The sequence below is a fragment of the Crinia signifera genome, chromosome 19 (assembly GCF_055691185.1).
Source record: "Crinia signifera chromosome 19, ASM5569118v1, whole genome shotgun sequence".
Classification (NCBI taxonomy): domain Eukaryota; kingdom Metazoa; phylum Chordata; class Amphibia; order Anura; family Myobatrachidae; genus Crinia; species Crinia signifera.
The window spans coordinates 50263451-50279009 of record NC_139226.1 but is presented as its reverse complement, the minus strand read 5'-3'; the positions used below and the strand labels follow the sequence as shown (position 1 = coordinate 50279009).

The following is a 15559-nucleotide window of genomic DNA, read 5'->3' as shown; positions in this document are numbered from 1 at the left end:
TTTTTCTTCTTTCTTTGCAAGTATAATGGGGGCTAGTATTTTGTTGCATAATGTGTAGAAGTTGTATATGGTGTGGTACACTACACTCAAGGGCACGCACTATTTTGAGTGGCCACACCCCTTTTCCAGAGCATGTCTTCGGCGCGCGCATAGCTACATCCTTCACTTTTGTCGCCCAAGGTCTGCCTGTGTACTTTAAACACCAGGGCCTATTTTTAATCCCATTCCCGCCCTCTCTCTGCTCTCCTCTCTCTTGCCGCTCTCTTAGCATGTACACTGGCACCACTAATCCCCCCTTCCCCCCGCGTTCCCCTCCCAAACCCTCTCCTATCATGGTGCCCCCCTGTCATTTTCTCCTGGATCCACCCCTGCTACTGACTATAGTAGTAACATCACATGGATATATCTCTTTGACGTCTGAAAGTTCCACAATGCAGAGAGGGCTAGCTGTTATTTGGCCATTAACGCAGAATAGAGATCCCATCAATAGCCTTGGAAAAAATCTAAAAATGTCACCTTTTTTAAAATAATTTTTATTTACCATGTAGAGTAAATAATACAAAATAAGGAGTAGAGCTGGCTAGAGACATAGAAGAAGAGCTGACATGAGAGACAGGAGGAGGTTCTGGCTGGTGAAATAGAAGGAGGGCTGGCTGGAGAGACAGAAGGGGTGCTAGCTGGAGAAACAGAATTCTGGAAAGACAGAAGAGGTGCTAGCTGGATGGACAGAAGGAGGGGCTGGCTAGAGAGACAGAAGGAGGGGTTGGCTGGATGGACAAAAGGAGGGTCTGGCTGGCTGGACAAAAGGAGGGGCTGGCTAGAGAGACAAAATAGGTGCTAGCTGGAGAAACAGGAGGCTGGAGGGCCAGAAGGGGTGCTAGCTGGAGAAATACTGTAGGAGACCAGTGAGACAGAAGTGTATCTGGCTAGAGAGACAGAAGGGGTGGTAGGTGGAGAAATAGGAGGCCAGAGAGAGAGAAGGGAGGCTAGCTATTAAGACAGGAGTGTTGGCTAGAGACAGGAAGAATGATGGCTAGAGAGACATGAGGAGTGCTGGCTAGAAAGAGACAGGAGGAGGTTCTGGCTGGTAAGACAGTAGGAGGGCTGGCTGGAGAGATAGAAGTGGTGGTAACTGGAGAAACAGGATTCTGGAAAGACAGAAAAGGTGATAGCTGGATGGACAGGAGGAGGGGTTGGCTACAGAGACAGAAGGAGGGGCTGGCTGGACAGAAGGAGGGGCTGGCCAGACAAAAGTGGTGCTAGCTGGAGAACAGGAGGCTGGAGAGCCAAAAGGGGTGGTAGCTGGAGAAATACTGTAGGAGACTAGTGAGACAGAAGATTATCTGGCTATAGAGACAGAAGGGGTACTAGCTTGAGAAATAGGAGGCTGGAGAGACAGAAGGGAGGCTAGCTAGAAAGACAGGAGGAGTGCTGGCTAGAGAGAGACAGGAGGAGTGCTAGCGAGAGAGAGACACAGGAGGAGTGCTGGCTAGAGAGAGACAGGAGGAGTGCTGGCTAGAGAGATACAGGATGAGTGCTGGCTAGAGAAACAGGGGGAGTGCTGGCATAGAGATACAGGAAGAGTGCTGGCTAGAGAGAGAGAGAGGAATATTGCTGGCTATAGAAACAGTAGAAGTGCTGGCTGGAGAAACAGGAGGAAGGCTGACTAGAGAGACATGAAGATTGATGCTAGAGTGACAGCAGGAGGTGCTGGCTGGTGATACAGAAAGAGGGGTTGGCTGGTAAAACAGAAGGGGTGCTAGCTGTAGCTAGTGATACAGAAGTAACTGTAGAGACAGAATGGGGCTGGCAGGAGAGACAGAAGACTGGCTGTCTGGAGCTGGAGAAACAGAAAGAGGCTATAGAGAAAGAAGGGGGGCTTGTTGGAGAAATAAAAGGGGGGCTGTCTGGAGCTAGAGGAACAGAAGGAGGCTGGAGAGACAGAAGGGGGCTGGCTGAAGCTGATGATATACTGCAGGGATGAAACTGCGGGAAGTTGCAGAATTTTCTCATCTGGCAACATTACTGGCACATTATTAACTCCTTTGCCCCTCCTGCTATGCATCCGCACATATATTGTTGAAGAAGGGATGACGAGGGGCAACACCATCTATTTCATCTCTGGGGGAAGGTAGATGGGGAGCACCATAGTCTACTTCACTACTGGAGAGGGTATACCTATTTTGTAAGTGCCAGGCCCCACGATTTCTGATGACAGCCTTGTGTGTACCATATTTGTAGGCAGGTGCTGAGTGTATGGGCTCTTGCTGTTGTTTGCATGATCCGTATAACTTACATTTTACACTGAAATTAAAAAAAAACAACCGTCCCATAGAGTTTTGCAAAGAAAATATTTAACAGAACACAATTTTTTTATTCAGGCAATAAAAGCAATGGCAGCATTAAATTGGCATAAATGTACTGATTAATTATTAGCACGTTATCACATTTTTTATTGGGATTTTGTCCTTCAACTGAAATTTATCAATCAGCAACGTTCTCTTTGTGCACGGTGGCGTCTTTCTCATAGAACAATTTATAATTACAGATTGGTTTAATCAGCCGGAGGCAACATACTGTAAGTCCACCAAAAAGTCCAAGACTGGGTTTAGGGCCAGATTCAACAATGGAAAAAAAAGTTATTTTGTGTTTGGAACAAACCATGTTACCATGCAAGGAGAGCGCATGCATTTATAATATTTCTGTGGAGGATAAATACTGCCTGCTTCTGCATGTAGCTCATAGATGTTAAGCAGCTTTATTTTTGCATTGCAATGTAGATTTCAAATTGAACATGCTCCGCCTCCATTTAAATCTCTCTGCACAAGTTATATCAGCCCCACCTGCAGTGTAACACAGTTATGTCTATGCTTTTTTGGTTTGCTAACACCCTGAACCAGGCACGTTCAGTTGATTTAATATGCTGCTATTGCTGATCTTTCTGGTAACGTTCACGGACCCGATCCACAATAGGTTTGGTTTTATTCTCGATCCACTGCAAGGTGTTCTCGGTTGGAGATTTTAAATGATCCTCATAGTAAGTGTGCAGGTATTCCCCAGACAAGTTGACCGCACCCTTCACCCCATCAATAGTCTTCCTGAAAATGCACAAATATAAAGTAAGAATAATTATGAGTTTGAATCTCAGGTCACGCATATGAAGCTAACAAAATACATATGTTACCCTAATAAAGGTGCACTACCTGAGTACACACAGACATATGAGATACTGACAACAGAAACCAATCCCGGGTTTTTATTTAATCTCGGGATTGAAAATGCTTAATCCTGGTATTCCCGGATGGCTTACCTAATTAAAAAAAACTTCCGCATATTTACGTACATGGGCGGGTGTGGGCTGGAGCTGGGTGGGCAGTGCGGGCAGGAGCCAGACAGGCAGTGCGGTGCGACTGAGAGCCGGGTGGGTGGTGTGGCCAGGAGCAGGTTGTACAACCAGGGCCGTTGCTAGGGGGGGGTGTGGGTGGATGATGCGGTCACTCCACGGGGGGTTGACCGCTCACCTGCTGGGTGCCGGGTGCCGTGTCGCTCCACAGTGGCATTGGGCACAGCGGCATTTAGCGATGCGGCGGTAGCCGCCGAGTTTGTTGGGGGTGGGAACCGCTCACCTGCTGGGTGCCGCGTCGCTCCACAGCAGCGCGTGGGTGTGTAGTGATACGACAGGGAGAGGGGGGCGATGCGGCGGCAGCCGCCGAGGTTGCTGGGGGTGGGTTGGGGGATAAGCCGCTCAGCCGCTCACCTGCATCCAGGGGGTTTCTGGATGGAGGTTGCTGGGGGGGGGGAGTGACAGGCAGCCACTCACCTCCATCCAGGGGGGTTCCTTGCTCCCGACTACCGCCCTCCAGTGGCCGGCGCCCTAGGCAAATGCCTAAAGCTGCCTAGTGGTGAGCCGGCCCTGGGTACAGCGTGCGCATTGTGACCTCTGACCATGGAGGTTATTCTGATCGGAGCGGCCAAACGTGCGTACGTTCGCTATTAACGTACGCTATCCGTACGCGGCCGTTGGGGTTAAGTCCACCCACAACTCAGCCGCATACGTACGGCCAGAAACAACGTCGAAGGGGAGTGGCGTACAAATGTGCGTACGCCAACGTACACGGACGGGCCAGCCCTTACACTCCGACAACTGGCGTACAATTGAGCGTACACCACCGTTTACGGACGTCTCTCGTCCGTCTTCCCACCGACTTCTTGCGGCTATCTGAGCGTACGCCAGCTTGCACGGACGGGTCCCTATTGTTTTCAATAGAAAAGTCAGCTTATGTCACCGCTCGTGAGAGTGAGCGTACGTCCGTGTACGCTGACATACCCTTCACATATATGGACCTGCAAATCTTGCCTTTCAACTATAATTATGAAAATTAATTAATTGATTGAATTAATTAATGTGCAAAATAGTGGCCATGGGCTTAAAACATTGCTGAAACATCCTTTGTAGGTGTTAGATGTGGTTTATGTTATTGTATCCTAAATACAAAACCTATGTTTGTATTAGAGTGAACACGTTGACACATGTCGACTTGTGTAGATTGAGTGTGCTACTGTGTAAAGTCTATGAAAGCACGTAGTGAATGTGTATAACTGTTTAACAAATACCTACCTTAGCATATATAAGCAGGTCTTACAAAGATTCTTACCTTAAATTAAACAAACCTTTAAATATGTAGAGAAGTTTCGAAAGATAAGCTTCCAATGTGTTTGAGTGCTGTGTGTAGGCTTGCAGGTAGTGAAATCATGGTTTGGACTTAATAGACTGCAGCATTGGTTATTACATTCAGGTGTATGTGTTTGGTAGTAATCAGCGTAAATTAGCAAATCCAGGCGCACGCTGGCATGCGGTATCTGTAGGGGTGGTTTGAGATGGCGGTTGGCGGCCGCCTGTTTTGTGTCCGAAATGAACGGTGCTTTAGTCGATCGTGCGGTAGTAGCACCGCTCATTTTTGGTGCACACCCCCGTGTACGCCCATATTTACGCCCATTTTCCCTCATTATTTCGTCCGCTCCCCTCATCACGCCCCTATGCCGCCCCCAATGCCCGTACACTCGCGTATAGGTTTTTTCGCACGTAGAGACCCGTCCGTAAGCGTTGTGGAGTGTTCGCGCCTGCGCATTAGCGAATGTACGCATGCGCAGATCATAAAAAACCCCGGGACGTACGCGTACGGCCCGGCCGCACCAACCAGAATAAGGCCCCATGTCACGCTGAGCCACACAGTCAGGGACGGGAGAAGTCTAATACCGAAATCCTGGGATTGGAAACTCCAATGCCAATTAAAATCCTGGTAATTTTGAGGCCAAATCCCGGGATCCCGCCGATCCTGATCCTGGGATTGGCCACCCTAAACTGAATGTGGTGATGAAATGTAACTATACATTGCATCCACCACTTTAAAAGATTTGCTGTACGGTGACACAATGTATTGCTACATGCTGCAGGTAACTATACAGCGCCAGCCATGGAATCATCCCGTAGGACATGCAGCACATCCAGTGGGACTATTGAATGAGCAATAGGCAGGAATACAGGGGATACACACACTATACAGGAGGATATGAAAATAGACTCTTTGGAATTACAAAATCAAAAAATTTAATTCTTACTTTTATGGATCTATTTATTTAAAATGCACTAATTAAAAATATGATAAAATTTTTTAAATATACATATTTCATTTTACACAGCAATACATCAATCCAAGGGCATATTCTGGATCCAAGGTGAAAACTCAGCCATAAGCAATGCCACACAAACTGGGGTTGTTGGTGTTTGCTTACAGATTAACTGAAATCAGACAAATTATTTATTAATTACTTTTTTCCAGATAGGTCCTGGTCTGACCAGAGATTTGGAACACAAATCCAAACCACGTCAGATCCGGGAGAGGCCCCCTTTCCACCACAGATTATTGCTGATAGGAACTGTTTGCACTGCATACGGCTGCAGTAGCAACCAGGAGTCTCAGCTGCAGTGAGAGACTCCAGCTTTGCTCCCTAACGTGACGTCATTGGCCCCATCCACGCTTAGTGTCAACACTGCAAAAATATACTTGCCTACCCTACTTGGATAGCCTAAGTGGTTCTTGAAAATTAGGTGGCACTCCCGGAAAAGTGGGCAAGTCTCCAGCAAATTGCTCCCACAAGCAGGGAAGCCGAGAGGGGGGGGGGGGGGAAGCAGGTACTAATTACCCGGGCCTGGGCATGCTGGAGGGGCCCTCTGGGCATGCTGGAGGGGCCCTCTGGGCATGCTGGAGGGGTCCGACGCCCCACTCCCCTTCCCCCTCTGACCCTCCCGGGCGGCAGCACACACCTCTGCAGCATGTGGTGTGATGACAGCAGGCTGAGCATAAGCATCTCACTGACAGCATGAGAGCTCATGCTGAGCCTGCTGTCAGCACAGCACATCCTGTAGGTGAGTGCCGCTGCTGCTGAGGTGGTGGAGGGGGAATAACACCCCCTTCGACTTTAGAGTGTTTTTTTACCCCCTCTAAACATTTTGTGGGCGTGGCCTAATCACAGGATGTGGTCACACCTACCACTATTAGGTCATGCCCCCCCAAATTTTACCGGGGCCCAGCATACCTCTCGGCTGCCCTGCCCACAAGCTGCAACCTACATGCTCTCCACATTCACCTAGACAGAATAAAATAGGGCTGTGTAACCCCGCCCTCCGCTTGTAATGGGAGTCATTGCATAGCAGGGTGTGGTGCCTTAATGATGAGATCGCCATCTCCACACCGCTGGACCACCCAATTTTACATAGCCCCGCCACGGAGGAAACTTGTAATAGCATATGAAATTTTGCCAGTTTATTTCTTTGGTATTACTGTATTACTACATTGTTACAAATGTTTCATATATATGGTTTCAAATATGCAGGAAAGAGGATCTTGCTCTAGGCCTAATTCAGCATGGATCGCTAATCAGAGAATTCCCAAATTGAGCGACTATGGCTGCAAAAAAAGTCTAAAAATGGGAATCCTTAGCAATCGCAATGTAGCAACAGTTTGCTAGCATTTCTGGGAGGAAACATGCCGTTTTTCTGGGTGTGTCTGAATTGGGAAGTGCAGAACCGGTGGGTGGCACAGTGATACTGGCTGCCATGTTAGCCAGAAGCAAGGGCACAACTCCCCACTTATTTCCCTTTAACAAAGCACAAATAAACCGGGTTCGACAAGGGTTGTTGCATGGCTGACCTGGGTCACTGTGCGGTGTCAAAAAGCCATTTGAAAAGCCAGAGTCCAACAATCCGGCATTATGACCCAGGTTAAATGGAGGGTTAATCCTGGGTCGGACTCGGGTTGCTGGGCAGTGTGAATGGGTAACCCGGGTCGAGCAATCCGGGTCCCGTTCACACTGTATGGAGGAGGCAGCATCAGCTCCAAGCGCTGCCTCCTCCCCCGCCGCCTAATGAAGCTCCGCCCCACCCTCTTTCTGATGTCAGCGACTCGACTGTGGTGACTAATCATGACAAATGCCGGGTCGCTCATGGGATGGACCCATGTTCAAATCCCCGGTGCAACCCAGCATTTGTGATGTGATAGGGGCATTACATTCAACTCTTGCATGACTTATCACAGAGACCCTGATAACAGCTTACGTGGTCTATATATCAATCTGCAGTCTTGGCATACTTACCAACTATTAAGAGTCCCAGATGTACTTTTCAATAATATGTATATGTAGATATTCAAGGAAATAACACAAATCATTGACCAAATAAAGGGCCTTATTCTAGTTCACTCTTTCTGACAAAATCCTTCTTAGATGGACAAAACCATGTGCACTGCAGGGGGGCAGATGTAACTTGTGCAGAAAGAATTAGATTTGGGTGAGTTATTTTGTTTCTGTGCAGGGTAAATACTGGCTGCTTTATTTTTACAGTGCAATATAGATCTCACTTTGAAGTAATACCCCACCCAAATCTAATTCTCTCTGCACAAGTTACATCTGACCCACCTGCAGTGCACATGGTTTTGTCCATCTAAGAAGGATTTTGTCAGAAAGAGTGAACTAGAATAAGGCCCATAGTCTGTGGGAAACAATGACATATACTACATGAGTAAATAGGCACCTATATCACTGCAACTCACCCCAAAATATCCCAGATTCTAGAGCTGGTGACACGTTCCACCAGAGGTGTGGTGTACGGCCTTACATATTGATTCAGTGTAGATTCCAGAAAGGTAGATGCAGTCCAGTCATCCGACTGCATATCAGTGGGGTGTCCAGAAACCTGTGAGACTAAATGGAAAGCAGTCACTGGTAAAAATAAAAGCATTTCTCCGTCTCTATATGCTGAAAATAACGTGGTGATGGGGTCATATAAAAGTATAAAAGTAAATTATGCAGAACTGCAATGAACAGAAGATAACCCACAGTGGAATCCAGATTTGTTTACACTCAGGGCTATAAGTAAGGGGTAACTCATAGTTACATACCCCCCGATATGGCCAGGAGGCTCCCAAAAATCAAGTCCCCCTCTAGAGTCCCCGTCCTCCCCTGCTGAAACAAATTCCGTAATTTGCAGGTCTTTGGGGAGGGGGCCGGACTAAAATGACCAAAATGCTTGTTTTTAAGTGAGATTAGTACGCCCCCCTTTTCGCGGACCAGTGTATTGTTCCCCTGCTCACAGCGATATATGAACTAGGACTCACTCTGTGCTTCGTAGGCCGTGGGGAAAAGGAGGCCGCTGATGATGTTAGCGGCCCTCCCTCCCGATGGCTGGGGAACGCATGCACTCCCCCCAAACGGCCGGCCGCTGTCAATCAAACAGAGGGCTGCGTGCAAGTGCAGGCGTTCGGATTATCAGACAAATTCGGCCCAGTGTTAGTACACTGACATGTCCAAACTATAGCCCTCCAGCTGTTGTGAAACTACAAGTCCCATCATGGCTTGCCATATTTTTTATATTAGGGAATGTTAAAACTATTGCAAAGCATGCTGGGATGTATAGTTTCACAACAGCTGGAGGGCCATAGTTTGGACATGCCTGGTATAGTATATATACAAAGTAATCGAAACGTTTGTGATTTATCACATTGCAGCCCACTTGGGGGCACTAGCACATTGCTGTCTCAGAAAGTGCAGTGGCCACATTATTAAACAATTATAAATGACTCACCTAAAAGACACACCATTGCCACAGTGCAAAGCCGGACTGCAGAATGCATGGTGCAGAGATTGTTATGACCTAAAAAACACAGTTTGCGTAATGTAAATACATGGGTATTTTTGAAACACATATACAGGGACAAATGCAGACTATTTCCTGGACGGGGGATTTTACCTCATCATATAAGATAAGCATTTACTACACAATCTTATACTTTTTATGGCTGTTTTTAATCTCTACCCTTTTACAGTATATTTTTACCTCAGTGTTAAATATTCTGATGGAAATTCCGGGGGAGTGGCCTCACCGTGAGGGGCGTGGCCTTCTAATAGCATCACTCGTGCGAGGCAACGCCCCCTTTTTGCCGATGCTGCCCCTCTGCCTGTGGGGAATAGACACTGTGTAAATGCGCACAAGTCTATTCACCGCTGCCCAGCCAGTGGCAGCTGGGACTCCTAACTGCCCCCATCCGCCGCGGGACACTGCTGGCCCCGGGTGGGACGCAGGAACATCCCCAAAAAACAGGATGTTCCCGTGGAAAACGGGACAGTTGGGAGGAACTATCTTTTATTTTGTAGAAGTGCTAAATAAATAAGAAGTAGATTCTGATTGGTTGCCCATAGCAACATCACATGTAAAATAGAACTGCCATCTTAGTAAATTTCCCCCTCTATTGTCTACATCTGAATATTCTTTAATTGTACTCAGTGAAAACCTTTAAGCTGTTATATTTGTACATCTTTTGTCTCTTTATGGGTCCTTGACACCAGTAGTCGTTCACATGGGGCCCGATTCAGACCCATCTGCAGGACTGCGAATTCACAGCCCTGCAGATTATCAAAAGCTATGCAAATGCTGTGCATATGGGCTGGATCACCCTGTGAAGGGACCATGGGAAGGCTAGCCTTCATGGCAGCTTGCAAGGTGATTGACAGGTGCCGGGTGTTTTGGGCATAACACCAGCATTTGCCGCGAGTGTCCCAGAAAAATCAGTCCTTTCCCGGCCGCTGGGAGGGACGGCCACTGACGTCAGCAGCGGCCTTCTTCTCCCTGCGCCCTTTGCAGCACTGATCGAATCTAGACTTACTCAGAGCTGTGAGCAAGGGAAAAATCATTTAATGGTGAGGGACATTCGCATCCGTGCACAGGGGTCAGGGGGCCGGAGCGCCGAAATTCTTATGATAACGCATACGTCCCAACATATGTCATCTTGAAAAACAGGACAATTGCGCGTAAGCATCTGAAAAGGGGGTGTGACCTAAGAAAAGGGGTGTGGCATAACAAATGATGCATCATCAGGCCACACCCCCATTTTCCGCCCTTATGCACATGCGCACAGTGTCTATTCCCTTCAGGCTGGGGGGACTTCCAACTGCCCCCCGCCCCGGGACACTGGCGGCCCCGGGCAGGGGGCGGGATTGCCCCAAAATACCGGGATGGTCCCGCAAAAAATGGGACAGTTGGGAGGTATGATATGGGTTCATTTTCATGTTAAGGCCTGGTGCTATAGTCCCTGCTTTATTGTTAACAGAAAATTAAATATTGACTCATTTCTTTGTCTTTATGTATGACTAGGCTTTTATAAGCAGTCCCTCAGCTCCAATATCTGACAGAACATGTTAGTGTAAGGGTGGGTGTCGGGTGACTAGAAAGGGATCCGCAGGAAAATTTGTGAAAATGATTCACCACAGTCCTGAAATTTCTTATTTCTTTTATCCTTTTTAAACTTGTGAATACATTTGGGGGAAATTTACTAAGATCAAATAGGTACAAATGCATGTATTCATATCCATTTGATTTAAAATACGGCTGTTTAATTAGCATAATCTAATTTATTCATGTTATATGGCAAGCTCAACCGAGTTCTGGTGATAGGACCTGGCCATATATATCCATAGAGTTCTATCTGCAGGGCAAATTTACTATCATTCGTATTGCTGAATTCAGCTGGTAATTCAGTAGAAAATATGACTGGAAAATACTTATAATTTTGCATGGGTATTTGGCTGAGGCAATGCATGGATCAGTCAGATCTGTGCGATACTTCTCTGTGTAAAAAGTAGAAAAATTTATAAATAATTAAAATAAAGGGGTGTGATGTCCCCAGTGGCGTAACTATAGCTCCGCAGCCCCCGCGGTGGCGGGGGGGGCGCAGAGAAATTGGGGGCGCCGCCGGGGGGGCTGCGGGGCTATAGTTACCCGCGGTCTGCGTCTCGCCCGGCTCTCTGTCGGGACCTTCCTGACGTCACGGTCCCGGCCGGCTCCTGCTGCAATGAAAACTGACAATTAGAAAATGGCTGCCCCCATACTGCAGACAGTTTTCTGTCTGCAGTATGGGGGCAGCCATTTTCTAAGAGTCCGTTTTCATTGTAGCAGGAGGAGCAGGCCGGGACCGTGACGTCAGGAAGGTCCCGACAGAGAGCCGGGCGAGACGACGCAGACCGCGGGTAAGAAGGGGGGGCAGGTTAGGTGGGGGACGCCGAATAAACATGCGGCGGGGGGGCGCTGAATAGTTAGTTACGCCACTGGATGCCCCCCCGCCTGGCTATAACAGCCCTGGGCTTGTTGTGCCAGTCCTGGTTGCAGAAATCCAGGGGGGGGGGGGGCAAATAGAATCCCCCTGTATTTCTATTACCAGCACCAGGCTCTTGACCCGGTCCTGGTTCCCAAAACACGAGGGGGGGGTGGGAGGTGTAGAGGCTCCCCTTGTTTTGAGGGAGGCTAGCGGGCAGGTTAGCGGTGTCTAGAAGCAGTGACAGGTGTTGCGGCAGATTTTGATCACACCATTACCCGTAACGGTACCAAATACATCTGTTTAACCTGTGTAATGGTCCAGCCAGCCCTGGGCATCAACCAATGACAGCAGACTGTCCCTCAGGTCCGGTGCCCATAGGCAGCTGCCTAATGGAAGCACCACTCCTGATCGCATCTAGTTCAAAACGCATGAGATGCTACAGCTGCGTGCTATTTGTACTAGATGCAATGTGATCTACTACAAAAAGTACGGGCTGCACATACTTTTTGTGCTGTGTGATGTAATTTGTGCGGGGCACGCATTGCACCGTACGGCCAAAACGCACCGTGTATGGGCACCTTTAGAACAATGAATTCAATGAATCTGATACAAATATAATTGAATGCAAGGCATGTACAAATGCCAGTGAATACTATAATATGTCACAAATGTTAAAAATCCAGCTGATTACCTAATTTATATAAAAGCTGCCACTGGGCATGCAGGCTTGTCACATGGGGTAAAAAAAAAGAAATGTTTTCCTAGCTCCAAGTCCCAAATGTTCCTTTTAGATGAAACGATCCATTTTGGAAGGAACGGTCCCCTACTGTGGGCCTGGTTCAGATGTGTACGCAAACGCCTACGTAGCTACGGGTTTTCAGTTGAAAATGGCTGTGAGACGCCACTCCCTAATACCTCCCCCAAATGGTCCTTTGTTGTCAATCACTCTATAAACCATCATTACAAGCAGCATTGCAAAAATATCTTATCGCATGCACAGTTAGATCACAGCGCGTGCGTACGCAGTCTGCCGATAATTGCTCAGAAGCGTTATCATCAGCATTATAACTCTGAATCAGCCCCCACATCATTACTTTGTTACGCTGTCATCACAGATCATCTTCTTACATGTCTCAGTATATGATTCTTAATTATTTCATGTTGTGTTCTGTAGTTCTTTTAGTTGGCGTAATTATTAATTGTTTGGCTTAGAACTACGTCTGTAGAGTGCCCTGTAGAGTGCCCACACTCATGTGCCCTAAAATATTTTTTCTTTGTACAAAAAGTTTTATGTTCCAAATCTGACCCATGAAATGTGCATAGCCCTGTGTTCCTGTGCCAGAGAGATTCATTGTTTCACTTACCTGTCTCTTCTTCCTAGACACTGCCCTTCTGCTTTCTGTCCCAGGATATCTAAAAACTCCCTTTGTCTTTCACCTGAAGGAAAATCAGCAGATATATATATATATCAATGTCCAGTCATTGACCCCTCGTATGATGAACAGACTGATGAGTGGGGGAGGGAGGGGGGGGGGGGGGGGGGGGGGGCAAGTCCTATTTCCGTTTAGCTGCCTTGGTCATATATTCAATGTACATTACAACAGACACGGTAAAATGCCTGGTCCCTTTACATGTCACTATTCCAGCTTGGCTGTCATTTCTTTATTGTGAGGTAATGTAGCAATATAAATGTCTGACCAGCTTATCTCAAAGAAGGTCACTATGGGGGGGATTCAGTTGGGCATGAGTTTTAGCAAGGTAAACACAAATCAACAGAAAATCTGGTGGTGTACCCGCACCACCTCTCCTGGCACTAGGAGATGTTCAAAAGAATCAAATACAATATGGTATTAATAATTAATACCCCTGCTGCTAGTGATTATAGAGTCTGGTCACAGACTCTAAAGGGGTGTACACACGGGGAGATTTTGGTTAATGGACAATTTTGACTGAGGGCCAGATGTATCAAGCTTCACAAAGTGAAAAAAATTGTGTAAAGGTTTATTTTAAAGATAATACAATAGCACCTTTGTTATCCAAAACAAAGAGAATTTTCAGGAAATAATACAATATTTAGTAAAAATAATCACACAATGTAAAAACTAATATGACATAAATATTACAATGACTGACATAGAAGACATATATATTAGGCACATTTATCATGATCGCATTTACAATGCGATCTGGGCGGAATATTACCGCCCAGGATCGCATTGTAAAATGCGATCATATCGGGGGAATGTATCAATTTTAAGGACACAGGGACAGGGCTCCGAAAAGAGCCCGTCCCTGCGAAGCCCTGACCCGGAAGCCGGGGGTCAGCGCATGTGCGGTTATGCGCTGACCCCCGCCGACCCCTCTTACCGCACTGCCCTGCTCGGGCAGTGCAATGTGTAGCCATAGGCTACAATGGGCTATCTCCATATCAGAATGGCGATAGCCCAGGGATGCGAAGCTGGGCTGCCCGATGTTGATACATCGGGCAGCTTCGCTTCCCCCATAGAAACCTGTCAGCCAATCAGAGCTCACGGGCCGGCAGCCAATCAGGAGCCAGCCCGCGAGATATGATTGGCTGATGGACAGTCACAGCCAGGGACACAGTGAAGCCGGGGAAGGAGAGACACATGATGCGCTCCCCTACCCGCCGAAGGGAAGCACAGAAGCAAGCAGCGGCAGCTGGGGACTGGAGGGGGAGAGGACACCCGGACACAAGAAGACAGCCAGCACGTAGGGTGAGTTGTGCTGCTGCTGGCTTATTCTGGCACTGTGGGGGCATACCTAGTACTGTGGGGGCATATGTGTGGCACTGTGGGGGCATATCTGGCACTTGGGGGCATACCTAGCACTGTAGGCGCATATGTGTGGCACTGTGGGGGCATGTCTGACACTGGGGGCATACCTAGCACTGTGGGGGCATATGTGTGGCACTGTGGGGGCATATGTGTGGCACTGTGGGGGCATATGTGTGGCACTGTGGGGGCATATCTGGCACTGGGGGCATACTTAGCACTGTGGAGGCATATGTGTGGCACTGTGGGGGCATATCTGGCACTGAGGGCATACTTAGCACTGTGGGGGCATATGTATGTGTGGCACTGTGGGGGCATATCTGGCACTGGGGGCATACTTAGCACTGTGGGGCCATATATATATATATATATATATGTGTGGCACTGTGGGGGCATATGCTATCTAGCACTGTTGGGGGCATATTTGACACTGGGGCATACTTAGCACTATGGGGGCATATGTGTGGCACTGTGGGGGCATATGTGTGGCACTGTGGGGACATGTCTGGCACGGGGGGCATACCTAGCACTGTGGGGGCATACTTAGCACTGTGGGGGCATATGTGTGGCACTGTGGGGGCATATGTGTGGCACTGTGGGGGCATATGTGTGGCACTGTGGGGGCATATATGTGTGGCACTGTGGGGGTATATGCTATCTGGCACTGTGGGGGCATACAGTATATGTGTGGCACTGTGGGGGCATATCTGGCACTGGGGCATACTTAGCACTGTGGGGGCATATGTATGGCACTGTGGGGGCATATGTGTGGCACTGTGGGTGCATATGTGTGGCACTGTGGGGGCATATATGTGTGGCACTGTGGGGGTATATGCTATCTGGCACTGTGGGGGCATACAGTATATGTGTGGCACTGTGGGGGCATATCTGGCACTGGGGCATACTTAGCACTGTGGGGGCATATGTATGGCACTGTGGGGGCATATCTGGCACTGGGGGCATACTTAGCACTGTGGGGGCATATATGTGTGGCACTGTGGGGACATTTTAGTAATGGGCATCAGTTGTGCGGCAGCAGCGCAATGGGCATTATGGCATGGGTATTACGTAACAGGCATTACTGTGTAAATTTCACCGCGCAATATCCCTATTTGTAGTTTA

General features: G+C 48.0%; 1 protein-coding gene across 1 annotated transcript in view; it reads right to left on the bottom strand.

Annotated features, from left to right (window-relative positions):
- Window positions 1–2353: 2353 nt before the first annotated feature.
- LOC146042525 (uncharacterized) overlaps window positions 2354–15559 on the bottom strand; it is a 28004-nt gene continuing 14798 nt past the window's right edge. Inside the window, exons 2-5 of the mRNA XM_083162572.1 lie at window positions 13010–13082; window positions 9140–9208; window positions 8109–8259; window positions 2354–3098 (exon numbers count right to left, since the gene is read on the bottom strand). Of these exons, the coding sequence (XP_083018698.1) occupies window positions 2927–3098; window positions 8109–8259; window positions 9140–9188 (372 nt within the window). The 5' untranslated portion in view covers window positions 9189–9208; window positions 13010–13082 and the 3' untranslated portion in view covers window positions 2354–2926. The remainder of the gene's footprint in view (window positions 3099–8108; window positions 8260–9139; window positions 9209–13009; window positions 13083–15559) is intronic.